Here is a 15,638-nt window from a genome sequence, read left to right as displayed (position 1 = left end):
AAACTAAAAAGTACCTAATTTCATCTTCATAGTTTTTTACCTTTTGCTTTAAAATTACACTGTATGTATTGCTACCCAATCTTCTAATCCTTATGTACCCAATCTGAACATCTTTATCATTGTGATCATTGCTGTCTTCTTATATGTGCTATCAATCTGCTGTATGGTGTCTATTAATCTTGTTTAAATTACCAATCACGTTGTCAATGCAATCAATCAGAGCTTTAATATACCAATGTGCTTTACTATACTTACTAATCTCTCTCATCTCATTTTTTCTTGCAATGTATCTGTTATCATTTTATTAATTTTGCAAGAATTTACCTACTTAAAATTATCTGTTAGATTAAGGAACTGCCCGAAACGCTGCGCGTACTAGTGGCTTTACAAGACTGTAAATACTATGCTATGTATTCTCACAAACCCAATGTACCTTCTTGTATATAAATAAATAAATAAATTTATTTATTTATTTATATACAAGAAGGTACATTGGGTTTGCGAGAGCACATAGTATGGTGTTTACAATCTTGTAAAGCCACTAGTACGCGCGCAATGTTCCGGGCAGGTCCTTAATCTAACAGATAATTTTAAGTAGGTAAATTCTTGCAAAATTTATAAAATGTTTGCAGGTACATTGTAAGAAAAAAATAGAGATATTAGTAGGTATATTAAAGCACATTGATAGCTCTGATTGATAGCATTGACAAGCTTGATTGATAATTTGACAAAGATAAATAGGCACAATAAAGCATATTGATGGCACATATAAGATGACATCAATGATCACAATGGTAAAGTTTTTTGGCTTAGGTACAAATATCTCTACCAGTACTCAAAATGTACTACGTTCAAGCAGTTAGGTCACTCATTGACTGTGTTGCTCCTGCTCTTACATCCCTCAGTGATAACTAATGGGAGAAACTGGAAGTGTCTCAAAATGATGCCCTCAGAACAATGCTGGGAGCACCTATATGGACGCGTCTAGAGAATCTAAGAATGGAAACCAACTTACCAGCCTCAGAAAACAGGATCAAAACAAAGAACAGCCACCATAACAGCAAAACTTGTTGGAACCACCGCCAGACTGTCAATCAAAGATAGCATACGCAGATAGCTTCACAGAAACCTTCAATATAGAACAAGTGCATGGACGGATAATATGGTCAAGGTTCTAGAGAAAGTGGACTTGATATGGACCATTAAAATCAAAGGGGAAGATAGACCATATCAACACTTTCGGCAGACTCCTCCATAGGAAGAATCGAGTCTAAAGATAATCACTGAAGGATTTCCAGTTAAAAAATCAGCATGTGCCTGACTCGCAGAGGCTCAAAGAGCTTCGATCTGCACTCTTGTCCCGTACTCGAGCTCTGACTCCACCCACATGCAGAGTGCCACACTCTACACACTCGCCCCTCATTCAAGCTCTCTACCCCCGGCCTCACTCAGCTCTGCCCTGCTTCGGGTTTCGTCTCAACTACTATGATATTTCACTACAATGCCAACAAACCGACTGCTGTAGCCAAGATTATACTAAATAAATACCCCCCCCCCCATCAACCAAATACGTACACGTAAACACACGTTACAGTGTTGCCTCCGGAGGCGGCTACTTTATTGTGCACCCCATACTGCACCCCTTAATGCACCCCCATGTGCACCCCTTAAAACCAAGTCTGGTGCCCTTGAGGAGATACCAACTTTAATTTACAAAAAAAGCCTCCAGATCTTTAGCCCCTGCTATTGCTTTGCTCTTCAACAAGTCACTTGAACTCCAAACCTTCCCAGATATTCTAAAAAAAGCGAGGGTAACGCCTGTCCACAAATGTGGTGATCTCACAGATGTTAACAACTACAGACCTATATCTATCCTGCCAAACTTGTCAAAAATTTTTGAAAAACTAATCTATAAGCAGCTTTACTCATATCTAGCCAAACTCAATATACTTAGCCCTTGCCAATATGGCTTCAGACCCAAAAAAAAGCACTAACGATGCACTTATTAGTATGCTTAACTCGATTCATACAGCTCTTGATAAAAATGAGTTCTCTGTTGGGTTGTTTGTGGACCTGCGTAAAGCTTTTGATACTGTCAACCACCAAAACCTTCTTCTTAAATTACATCATTATGGAGTCAGAGGACACTCCCTACAATACCTCAAATCCTACCTTACTGACAGGCTCCAATATGTTTCTGTGAATAATACAATTTCTCCCACCCTACCCATCAACATTGGTGTTCCCCAGGGCAGCATACTTGGCCCTCTCCTCTTTCTCATCTACATTAATGACCTTCCAAATGCCTCCCAACACCTCAAACCAATTCTATTTGCTGACGACACAACCTTCATTTACTCCAGTCCTGATCCCCTTGCTCTAAATGCCACAGTAAATACTGAGCTAAATAAAGTCCATCTGTGGCTAACTGCCAACAAACTCACCCTTAACATTGACAAAACTTTCTATATTCTGTTTGGCAATAAATCCTCTAATCAAATAAATCTCAAAATAAACAATACCCAAATTTGTAACAAATTAGATGGCAAATTCCTTGGCATTCTCATTGACCACAAGCTGAATTTCCAGGGACACATTCTAAACATATCAAAAAAAGTTTCAAAAACTGTGGGCATTCTTTCTAAGATCAGATATTATGTACCACGCCCTGCCCTGGTGACTCTCTATTACTCCCTTATCTATCCATATCTCAACTATGGTATTTGTGCTTGGGGCTCTACTACCCAAAATCACTTACGTCCTCTAATTACTCAACACAATTAAAGCTGCTATTAGGACAATATCCAATTCTGGCCCCAGACATCACTCGGTACCCCTACTCAAATCTCTGAATATGTTAGACATTAAGTCACTGCACATTCTCTCATGTGTATTATACATATATAAAACGCTAAACTATAATGCCAATCCTGATCTCAAAAGCTTCATAGAAGGTTGTAACAGAACCCATGAGCACCACACCAGAAATAAATACAGTTTTGATATTCCTAGAGTACGACTTAATCAAACTAGAAATGCTCTACAAATCAAGGGGCCCAGAATGTGGAATGACCTTCCCAACCATGTTAAAGACTGTACCTCTCTCAACCAGTTTATGTTAAAAGCGAAGCTATACCTAATAAATTCCCTGTAACCTACCTTACCCTTCTATTGTCAACCAATGTCTGTTTTTTCTTTAAAGAGCGCTGTTTGTCGACATAATTGTATTTGTACTGCTTTTTCATCTATGTTTTCATTTCTTGTTTTCATTCTACTCATTATGCTCAATTAGGATTAAGCTTGTCATTTAAGTTTATCATGCCCGAAACGCTTTGCGTAATAGTGGCTTTAGGCATTGTATGTACTAGCTCTACCTATAAGGCAACCAATCCTTGTAAAAATTTATTGTATGTATGTACCTTACCTAAATAAAATTGTATTGTATTGTATTGTACTGTATACTCATCCTGTGAGCGGTAGCGCAAAAAAGGGATTACAGAGGGCATAAAAGATCTTTATCTGACCTCAACGGAGATTATTACACTAACAATTTCATCTATCCTTCACACCTTACAATTACAATATCAGCTAGTTACAGAGAATGTTTCATTTCTATAGCAATGTATTTACAGTTAATCATATACATTGATGGTAGGTCTTGTCGTTGATACATAATTGTGATATGGAGATATTACAGGGCCACGGGGAAGCTGCTGTTTGTTATTTATTTATCCTCACAATACACTACGTGCTTCTTAAGCCCATATGTTGTTTATCTACTGGAAGCGAAATATGGATACAGCAGCCCATCCTCGCATCCAGTGCAAGGATTTCAGATATTTTATCCTTTTTGCAACCATCTTTGACCAGGGAGTGGGGGTGAAACCTCGATATAAGCATTTATATATACAGTGGCTGCCTGTTCCCAACACAATGAATTATTATTAATATTATTAAATCTGTGGGGATATTGAATAAATATGTTGCAAATTTTATTAGTCGTAAGTGGGATACGTGGAATTTTGTGGGATAATTTAAATAGCTGCTATAAAATTTGTGATATGGCTGTTACACCTATATACATGTCTTCATTCAATATTGTCTCAGCATATAATTTAGCCCATATCTACTAAACATTATGAGAAATTTATTTCAGGCATGAAGACCAAAAGTAAAAGCATCAGCGATGGAACTGTTCTAGGCTCGTATTCCACCAGAATTATCTGGGATAATATTAGGCTCGTGTTTACGTAGGATTGTTTATTAAATATTTCCCGCGCAGTGGTTTTGTCGGCCTCGTATTTATTTTTCACTCTGAAAGTTTTTGGGCGGTGTAGAGGCTTACTGGTCTTTTCTTTGACCTTCCTCAGCTGGTAACAATGAGCTTGTGGGTTGACAAGTACCGGCCGAAGGAGCTGAGTAAATTAGACTACCACCTGGAGCAAGCCAACCACCTTAGGAAGCTGGTGAGTGGTGCTATTTACCTGGTTGATACCTGGTTGATGGGGTTCTGGGAGTTCTTCTACTCCCCAAGCCCGGCCCGAGGTCAGGCTTGACTTGTGAGAGTTTGGTCCACCAGGCTGTTGCTTGGAGCGGCCCGCAGGCCCACATACCCACCACAGCCCGGCTGGTCCGGCACTCCTTGGAGGAATAAATCTAGTTTCCTCTTGAAGATGCCCTTCTGTGAAGTCATTTCCGTGAAGAAAATTTCACCCACTCTTTTTCTCCAATGTTCTACTACTTTTCCCTTCGCAATATACTATCCTTCAATCCTGTCTAAACATGCTGTCCTAACATACCTTTATTATACTAGTCACCTCTTACCTATCTCACTCATTATCCTCTATATAATAGTAAAGTAAGTTTTATTCAGGAAAGAACATAATGTTGGATTTATAGATAGAGCTAGTACATAAAATACCTAAAGCCACTAATACGCATAGCATTTCGGGCAAGGTGAGGTGGGGGAAAAAACACTTTAACTAAAACTAATAGTAATTGAGCTTTAAGTATGAATTGCGTTACAAAAAAAATTAATAAAATAAGATAAACAAAAAAAAAAGGTGGGGGGGGGGGAACATGGTAGAAAATAGCCAATATACAAGTTGGTCAACAAACAGCATTGTTTAAAAATAGTAAGACAGGGTTGACATTTAAGAGTAAGGTAGGTTACATGGAGTTAATTAGGTAGTACTTAGTTTTTATCTTAAACTGGTTGAGAGAGGTACAGTCTTTAACATGGTTGGGAAGGTCATTCCACATTCTGGGTCCCTTGATTTGTAGAGCATTTCTAGTTTGATTAAGTCGTACTCTTGGAATATCAAATAGGTATTTGTTTCTGGTGTGGTGCTCATGAGTTCTGTTACAACCTTCTAGGAAGCTTTTAAGGTCAGGATTGACATTACAATTCAGAGTTTTAAATATATAGAGTACACAAGAGAGGATGTGCAGTGACTTAATATCTAACATATTCAGAGATCTGAGTAGGGGTGCCGAGTGCTGTCTGGGGCCAGAGTTAGATATTGTTCTAATAGCAGGTTTGTGCAACCCGTTCTCGCAAATTCGCAAAGTCAATATTGACTTATTAACTACGTGCATAGGTGATATACTAAACATAATAGATACCCTTAAAAAGATTCATAGAAAACACCGACCTTACCTAACCTTGTTAGTATCTTAAGATAAACATCTTATTGCTTCGTAATTACAATTATTACTTAACCTATACCTATTATAGGTTAGGTAATAATTGTAATTACGAAGCAATAAGATGCTTATCTTAACATACTAAGTAGGTTAGGTAAGGTCGGTGTTTTCTATGAATCTTTTTAAGGGTATCAATTATGTTAAGTATGTCACCTATGCACATATTTAATAAGTCAATATTGACTTATTAAATTTGCGAGAACGGGTTGGTTTGTGTTAGGTAATTAGAGGACGTAATTGATTTTGGGTAGTAGAACCCCAAGCACAAATACCATAGTTGAGATAAGGATAGATGAGAGAGTAATAGAGCGTCACCAAGATTAATGATAATCTTTATTCAGGAGAATGTGCATACAAAGAACATAAGAGTAATGTACAATTGTAGGGACAGGAATACACATACTAATGAAGCCACTAATACGCAAAGCATTTTGGGCAAAATATAAATAAACTTAAAAATTTTAACTAAAAGTGTGAGGAGATAGAACACCTGATACTAAAGGAGAAGTAAGCTAACAAAACGAGGACGTTCATGGATGATAATAAATGAATGCAAAACAGGTGATACTTAAGGATGACAGGCAGAGACTATTACATTATGGAGACTGTACATGTAGCAATAGTCCAGTAGTTTAATTACATTAATAACATAATGGAAATACAAGGTGTAGTTTAGAAAAGCAACTAATCTCTTTCTCATAACATTTTCTTTAAACATAACAGAACACATAATAAAATAGTAATTTAAGGTTGATGGTTAATTTAAGGTTATGTTAATTTTAACATAACAGAACACAAAATAAAATAGTAATTTAAGGTTAATGAGGCCAACACCAAAAATAAACAAGGAACATAAAGACATGAGTAAACACTTTAACAAAGAAATGCAAGAAATTAGATGACAATGAATGTAGAAAAGTACATAATACTTAGTAAATAAAAATGTAAGGTAAGAGTAACACAAAAATAACTTATTACAAGAGAAAATGTGAGTGAAACTAGTTACATGGTTTTGATTATAAGATAATAACATTAAGTAAATATTTCCTAGTCTCTTTTAAACTGGATGGGAGAAGTACAGCTTTTAATTACATTTGGGAGGTTATTCCACCATTTGAGACCCTTGATTTGGATTGCATTTCTGCTTTGGTTGAGTCTCACTAGGAATATCAATGAGATATTTGTTTCTCATGTAGTGATGTTTCCTTCTAGGAAATGCTTAAGGTCAGGATTATTAGCATTGCAATTCAGAGTTTTATAGATATAGAAAACACATGAGAGTATGAGCAGAGACCTGTTGTTTAACATGTTCAAGGACCTTCTTGTACTTGTACATGTGTACTTCACCTTCCATAATCTCTTTTTTATGTAATACTGCCTCCAAATATTTCAAACTCATTAATTCTTCCAGTGTCTCATCCTAAATTTATCCTTCAATTCAAATTACTGCACAATGTTTTTTTTTTTTTTTTTTTTTTTGAGATATATAGAAGAGTTGTTACATTCTTGTACAGCCACTAGTACGCGTAGCGTTTCGGGCAAGTCCTTAATCCTATGGTCCCTGGAATACGATCCCCTGCCGCGAAGAATCGTTTTTTCATCCAAGTACACATTTTACTGTTGCGTTAAACAGAGGCTACAGTTAAGGAATTGCGCCCAGTAAATCCTCCCCGGCCAGGATACGAACCCATGACATAGCGCTCGCGGAACGCCAGGCGAGTGTCTTACCACTACACCACGGAGACTGTAAATTTAATACATCAATACAAAATGTCTTGTATTGATGTATTAAGCAGCAGAACTGTAGCTTATTTGTAGACAATTTTGATAGTTATCCTCTCACAGCCTGGCCTAGTGCCAGCCTTCTTTGGCGATTTTCTGGTAAATGAAGCTGTTTGTATTTGTGACTCGCAAGGTGACATAACCACAACCAACTGTGGTTCACTCAGGTTATTAAATTCCTAAAAAAATTGCAAGTGTTTTTCCAGTTCACTCTTGAGAACGGTTAGAAATTAGAAGATAGAGTATTAGTTTTATTTACAAGGAAGGTGTTATACAGCCTTGAACCTTTAAAGTTTATACAACTCTTGTATTGTACGTCTTACACTCCTAGTTTACAAATGAGTTATTTTGCAAATTTTGCCTTGCTACCTAATCTTGTTAGAAATTATTTTGTGATTAGATTTGGAAACAGTTTCTCTAATATTTTGCAAATGTTCATTATAATGTATCTGCATGCATATATTCCAGGCTGTACAGAAGAATTTTAAGTAGTTCTGGTAATTTAGATATTTTATTGAGTGTATTTAGGCAATAAATGCTCTCTGTGTATTCCATGGGTCAGCAATTTCTCTATCTTAAATGAAGCAGCAACATTCAACCATACAGTATTAACCACTGCACTGCACAAAGCGCCTTTAGGCGCTCAGAGAGTTGTGCTTTTTGTTTTTTAATTTGGCTATATTTTAATGTTTTTTAATGTTTTCATTACTATTTTTGTTTTGAAATGGAAATAGTTGACTTTGGAAACATTTTGACATTAAATTTACCTGAACATTTGTAAAAATAACAAAAATATGTCCTTGTCAATTGCACCAAGACGTTTTTGCCGAAAATAGGTGAGCAGTGCAAGGGCTAATGGCTCAAAAAGTACCGTCATTGGTTTGGTGTTTCTTGTTTGAAACGTTCTTATTATTTATTTAATAATTTTTTTGCAGTTATGACAGTTATTATAGTGTGTTCTTTAAAAGTAAAGTTTTGAGGGAAAATGATTGAGTAGGAATAGGAGCGAGCTTGGCCCCAGGCCGGGCTCAGAGAGTAGAACTCTCGAAACTCGCTGCAGGTATCTCCAGGAGCTGCCTTGCATGGGTCAGTAGGCCTACTACAGTGCCATTGCTAACAAAAATCAGACTTCACAGGCAGTTGAAGCTAAAAATTTAGTAGGAACATTGTGAATATTGTATTGCTAATGTTTATGCTAATATAACTACTAATTATAATAATTCAGGTATAATACTGTATAATATATTATGTATATACTATTCTTGGGTAGTTGTTATTGAAATATGCATATATAATTGTGTTTCCAGGTTGAATGTGGTGATTTTCCCCACCTGCTCATTTATGGGCCTTCGGGAGCTGGAAAGAAAACGCGTATTATGTGCCTGCTTCGGGAACTATATGGACCCGGTGTGGAAAGACTTAGAATTGAACATCAAAATTTTGAAGTAAGTTTTCTCTTTCACCAGTTGTTTATTTAACTTGATACACTTGTATTGTATTTCCCTGCTGGTCTGCTAGAGTTGTAGACTAACACTGGTATAACATAAGCCTCTGTGGTCTGCTGGAGATATGTGTGATGAACAGTAAGCCTCTGTGGTCTGCTGGAGATATGTGTGATGAACAGTAAGCCTCTGTGGTCTGCTGGAGATATGTGTTATGAACAGTAAGCCTCTGTGGTCTGCTGGAGATATGTGTGATGAACAGTAAGCCTCTGTGGTCTGCTGGAGATATGTGTGATGAACAGTAAACCTCTGTGGTCTGCTGGAGATATGTGTGATGAACAGTAAGCCTCTGTGGTCTGCTGGAGATATGTGTGATGAACAGTAAGCCTCTGTGGTCTGCTGGAAGTGTGTGTGATGAACAGTAAGCCTCTGTGGTCTGCTGGAGATATGTGTGATGAACAGTAAGCCTCTGTGGTCTGCTGGAGATATGTGTGATGAACAGTAAACCTCTGTGGTCTGCTGGAGATATGTGTGATGAACAGTAAACCTCTGTGGTCTGCTGGAAGTGTGTGTGATGAACAGTAAGCCTCTGTGGTCTGCTGGAAGTGTGTGTGATGAACAGTAAGCCTCTGTGGTCTGCTGGAGATATGTGTGATGAACAGTAAACCTCTGTGGTCTGCTGGAGATATGTGTGATGAACAGTAAACCTCTGTGGTCTGCTGGAGATATGTGTGATGAACAGTAAGCCTCTGTGGTCTGCTGGAAGTGTGTGTGATGAACAGTAAGCCTCTGTGGTCTGCTGGAGATATGTGTGATGAACAGTAAGCCTCTGTGGTCTGCTGGAGATATGTGTGATGAACAGTAAGCCTCTGTGGTCTGCTGGAAGTGTATGTGTGATGAACAGTAAGCCTCTGTGGTCTGCTGGAGATATGTGTGATGAACAGTAAGCCTCTGTGGTCTGCTGGAGATATGTGTGATGAACAGTAAGCCTCTGTGGTCTGCTGGAAGTGTATGTGTGATGAACAGTAAGCCTCTGTGGTCTGCTGGAGATATGTGTGATGAACAGTAAGCCTCTGTGGTCTGCTGGAGATATGTGTGATGAACAGTAAGCCTCTGTGGTCTGCTGGAAGTGTATGTGTGATGAACAGTAAACCTCTGTGGTCTGCTGGAGATATGTGTGATGAACAGTAAACCTCTGTGGTCTGCTGGAGATATGTGTGATGAACAGTAAGCCTCTGTGGTCTGCTGGAGATATGTGTGATGAACAATAAGCCTCTGTGGTCTGCTGGAAGTGTGTGTGATGAACAGTAAGCCTCTGTGGTCTGCTGGAGATATGTGTGATGAACAGTAAGCCTCTGTGGTCTGCTGGAGATATGTGTGATGAACAGTAAGCCTCTGTGGTCTGCTGGAGATATGTGTGATGAACAGTAAGCCTCTGTGGTCTGCTGGAAGTGTGTGTGATGAACAGTAAACCTCTGTGGTCTGCTGGAAGTGTGTGTGATGAACAGTAAGCCTCTGTGGTCTGCTGGAGATATGTGTGATGAACAGTAAGCCTCTGTGGTCTGCTGGAAGTGTGTGTGATGAACAGTAAGCCTCTGTGGTCTGCTGGAGATATGTGTGATGAACAGTAAACCTCTGTGGTCTGCTGGAAGTGTATGTGTGATGAACAGTAAGCCTCTGTGGTCTGCTGGAGATATGTGTGATGAACAGTAAGCCTCTGTGGTCTGCTGGAAGTGTGTGTGATGAACAGTAAGCCTCTGTGGTCTGCTGGAAGTGTATGTGTGATGAACAGTAAGCCTCTGTGGTCTGCTGGAGATATGTGTGATGAACAGTAAACCTCTGTGGTCTGCTGGAGATATGTGTGATGAACAGTAAACCTCTGTGGTCTGCTGGAAGTGTGTGTGATGAACAGTAAGCCTCTGTGGTCTGCTGGAGATATGTGTGATGAACAGTAAACCTCTGTGGTCTGCTGGAGATATGTGTGATGAACAGTAAACCTCTGTGGTCTGCTGGAAGTGTGTGTGATGAACAGTAAGCCTCTGTGGTCTGCTGGAGATATGTGTGATGAACAGTAAGCCTCTGTGGTCTGCTGGAAGTGTGTGTGATGAACAGTAAGCCTCTGTGGTCTGCTGGAAGTGTATGTGTGATGAACAGTAAGCCTCTGTGGTCTGCTGGAGATATGTGTGATGAACAGTAAGCCTCTGTGGTCTGCTGGAGATATGTGTGATGAACAGTAAGCCTCTGTGGTCTGCTGGAAGTGTGTGTGATGAACAGTAAGCCTCTGTGGTCTGCTGGAGATATGTGTGATGAACAGTAAACCTCTGTGGTCTGCTGGAAGTGTATGTGTGATGAACAGTAAGCCTCTGTGGTCTGCTGGAAGTGTGTGTGATGAACAGTAAGCCTCTGTGTTTACTAGTTGTGTTTACTAGTTGTGTTTTTACGGGGGTTGAGCTCTGCTCTTTCGGCCCGCCTCTCAACTGTCAATCAACTGTTTACTAACTACTTTTTTTTTTTTTTTTTTTTTTCCCCACACCACACACACACACACACCCCAGGAAGCAGCCCGTGACAGCTGACTAACTCCCAGGTACCTATTTACTGCTAGGTAACGGGCATTCAGGGTGAGAGAAACTTTGCCCATTTGTTTCTGCCTCGTGCGGGAATCGAACCCGCGCCACAGAATTACGAATCCTGCGCGCTATCCACCAGGCTACGAGGCCGCTACCGAGGTCTGTGGTCTGCTGGAAGTGTGTGTGATGAACAGTAAGCCTCTGTGGTCTGCTGGAAGTGTGTGTGATGAACAGTAAGCCTCTGTGGTCTGCTGGAAGTGTGTGTGATGAACAGTAAGCCTCTGTGGTCTGCTGAAAGTGTGTGATGAACAGTAAGCCTCTGTGGTCTGCTGGAAGTGTGTGTGATGAACAGTAAGCCTCTGTGGTCTGCTGAAAGTGTGTGATGAACAGTAAGCCTCTGTGGTCTGCTGGAAGTGTGTGTGATGAACAGTAAGCCTCTGTGGTTTACTGAAGCTGTGTGTGGATTAACATTTGGGAAGCACAAAATATGTACAGGTATATCATACTTACCATTGTTATTATGACAAGCCTTGAATGAATTTGAGCCCACTTTTTAAGTGTTTTTCCCATGGTCCAGGGAGCACAGTGGCGACCTTACCTCAATCCATCATTGAAGACTGTCCATGCTGTGACTTCAAAACACATCAAACCACTCAACACCCCATTCTGAATTATCATTGGGACCTCCAGTAAGATAGCTATTAATGGTTCTGAAACAACATAACTAGCAACTAACCCCCATACCAGCCACAACCAGGTGACAACACTAGTTAGTGCAACCAGGTTGGGGGTAGGTGGCCACGCCTACACTTTGTACCTGGTGCTCACCAAGCAAAGCATGCTGTTCTGCAGAGAGAGAGAGTTGGCTAATTTAACTGGTTATTCTTTGAGAATTGATCTCTGCTTAGGGGAGTTCCGTGCTATGTTTGCATCACGAAGTTGTGCCCACTTGTTTTGTATTTCACTAAACTTTCTCATACACTGGCTTCATGTCAAGGTTTTCTTCCCTGGTGCTGATTGTTAAAGACTAACTGCCACCAGGTATGTTTCCTGTGAGGTAGTTCAGTAACCTTCAGTGTTACTGAACTACCCTATTGTTGGGTAGTCTTTGGAACAGTGTTACCCAAGCCAAGTCCTTGATGCTGGGTTTGTTTATTAACATAACATATTTCCAGTTTGTGCACATAGCCTTGTTTGGGGTGACTCAGTGCAAACTACAATAATTTGATGTTTCTTTAGAAATGAATGACTTCGTTTTTCCTTTCTTTTTGATTCGTTCATGTTTTCCCTTGCCCTTCACCATCATCTTAGCTGAGGTGTTTGGTAAGCAAATGCTGAGTAAGTTTTTCTTGTAGCTGTACTTCTATTTTATAGTGTTGACAGGGTTCCCTTTAGTTAATTTTTGAGTTGTCAGGCAGCTACAACGAGATACTATACTCATTGCATGGACTCCTGGTGGAACCTTGACGACGAATGGACATCTGCTTTCCCCTGGGGGGCCGCCAGATCATGTGATGCAATTTTATCCGTTGGGTCTCAATATTGCTGTCACACATTCCTATTCGGTGGTTCAGATTGTTACGATGCCTGGATCACTTATCTCCTGTGATCACGGGAAAGTTGATGGATTTTTATAAGATTTCTTGCTGGTTCTTCGGGTGGGGAGACGGTGTCTAATGCTAGCTTGGCCGAGAGGTGCCGGGAGTTGGTTGGTCTTGGTGAGCACGTGGTGTGCTCTCAGAGCATGGTGGGGTGGCTGGCCCCTGCTTTGCTGGAGGGCATTGCAAGACTGCATTTTGCCCATTTGGGTATGAGTTTAGGAGCAGCTGTGTTTTTTGCCTTGACTACCCCAGTGTTCTCTGTGTGGGTTAGGGGCCAGTGCTTGCCTTCCTGATGGACTACTAGGGCTCCCCAAACATTTGCCTATTGGTATGTTTATGTGCTGTGCTAAGGTTAAAAGGATTATGGCCATATTAATCACTGCTTATAGCTCCTTAAGGCTCTTGTACCGGTGGTGCTGATCTCGACAGGTGGTGTGCATAAGGCGCTCGACTGGTGGTGCACATATCGCCTTAAGGTGTTTTTAGGTATAGGGAATGATTCAAAACTCATGTGAGTGCATGCAGCTCACATCCTGTGCCCCAGGGCTCCAGTAAACAGACACCATCCTAAAAAGAATTTGTTAGCATCTGTACTGGCTGTGAGAGCCTCAGTATTGAGAGAGCGACTAAAGCTGGAGCATGCAGCAACAGCTCACAGAACCGCTGTGCAACTAGGGCCACAGCACCACTTAGTAATGAATAAAATAGGTAACTGCAGTTATTTTGCATTGATAGTGTCGTAGATGATCCTGACTGTGATAAAGACTATGTACAACATTCAGATATCAGTGAATACAATGTTAGTTATGATATTCACAGCATGAGGTAAAGACACATCACCCAGCCATTGTTTCCTGCATCTACACATCATCAAACAATTTCATGTTCCTTCACAATATAACCTTGTGAAAATGGATTCATATTTGGGATTTTGTGACAAGAGTATGATAATAACAGCAGTTCTGTGGCTAGTTATAGGAAAATGTGTAGAATATTGGAAGCATTTTCTTGCATTAGTGATTGCTGGTGTTGTCTGCTCATATCATATGGCTCCATGCTGTGTTTGGATTTCATCACCACACCCACCACACCTGCTTATTAGTTTATTATGGTGCATAATCATGTTGATGGTGATATATAACTTGTATAAATACAGTAATGCAATAACAAAAAAAAAATCTGTTTGATCTGAGAATATAATATTGTATACGTGTCACTACATATACGAGCACCATATTTTTTAGCATAGCGATATTTCATACATTTAACTAGATAAAATCCAAAAATTAAACACTTTTGAATAATATTACTGCAAAAAAACTAGATAAAACATTCACAGACATGGAAATAATTACAGTATGTAAATTTTTTTTTTTGCATCCCCGCCATACTCAGCTGTTGGGTGCTAGGCTAACCTTAGATCGTTATGTGTATGTAAACTCACAACACACGATCTTTGTGGTTCATTATGGTGCACAAAAAATGTAGATAATTATATATAACATATATAGTGTACATAGTGTAATAACAGCAAAAACATTATTCGATTGATCTAAGAATATACAGTTGTATACATATCACTACAATATATAAAGGTATACCTTTGCTCTCCCTCCACCCATCACCCTCCCAACCCATGTCATTATCTATTCCTCCCCCTCCCAGCTCTCCCTACCTCCATTTCTTCCCCTCTCAACCATCACCCTCCCTTCATCCACCACTCCCCATACTATACTCCCATTCTCCCACTCCCAGCTCTTTCGGGAAGACATGCTGACAGGATGTCAAGATACTGACAGGCTAGACAGGCTGTCAAGCTGCACAAAGTCTGTGCCACAGACTGCCAGACAAAACACAACACTAGACAGACAAAGATCACACCTCTCCTTCCTGTTCACCCCCTGCCACCTCATGCTAGCCCTTCCCAACTAACCCCCACGAGTGTCAACACGTGGGGGGTTGCGGTGTACGATGACAACATAATATGCTCCTTAAGTTCTGTTAAAACCAATTTTATTTTCTTGTAAATATTTAAATGAATAAATAGCTAATCAAATACTGTTCAATTATTATGATGTGTTATTTAATATTCGTAACTAGCTCTCCATGGCAAAAAGAAAAAAAATATATAATTCAACAACTTCTTCACCACCTCCGACCCCTCCCCCCCACTCTACCGAGACCCGACCCTCCCCTATCGCCACCCTACCCCTTGCTAGGGTTAATGCAAGACACGTCCACACTCCTCGAAACGCACCACCCTCCACACGACATTCAAAGACCTACTACACCCACTCCTGACACTCCCCCCTACACCCACTCTTGACACCACACCTACACCCACTCCTGACACCCACCACACCCACTCCTGTCTCCCTGCTTGCCTGAAGCCTCCCAGTTTGTCTGCCCACCCACCCACCCTCTGCCTGACTCCCTCCTTTTCTGGTAGTGGTGTACATCGAGTGATAGGCCGGGCGTTTCAATTGTTTATCTCTCAGTGGTAAAGGTTCACATTTTATATTTGGCGGCAAGGTGAC

The 15,638-nt window shown here is 40.2% G+C and overlaps 1 protein-coding gene across 1 annotated transcript in view; it reads left to right on the top strand.

Moving 5' to 3' along the window:
* Positions 1-4,222: 4,222 nt before the first annotated feature.
* LOC123750114 (replication factor C subunit 3-like) overlaps positions 4,223-15,638 on the top strand; it is a 33,814-nt gene continuing 22,398 nt past the window's right edge. The window contains exons 1-2 of the mRNA XM_069300271.1: positions 4,223-4,466; positions 8,796-8,933. Coding sequence (XP_069156372.1) covers positions 4,380-4,466; positions 8,796-8,933 — 225 coding nt within the window. The 5' untranslated portion in view covers positions 4,223-4,379. The remainder of the gene's footprint in view (positions 4,467-8,795; positions 8,934-15,638) is intronic.

The sequence above is a fragment of the Procambarus clarkii genome, chromosome 43 (assembly GCF_040958095.1).
Source record: "Procambarus clarkii isolate CNS0578487 chromosome 43, FALCON_Pclarkii_2.0, whole genome shotgun sequence".
Taxonomy (NCBI): Eukaryota; Metazoa; Arthropoda; class Malacostraca; order Decapoda; family Cambaridae; genus Procambarus; species Procambarus clarkii.
This window is presented reverse-complemented; position numbering and strand designations above follow the sequence as displayed.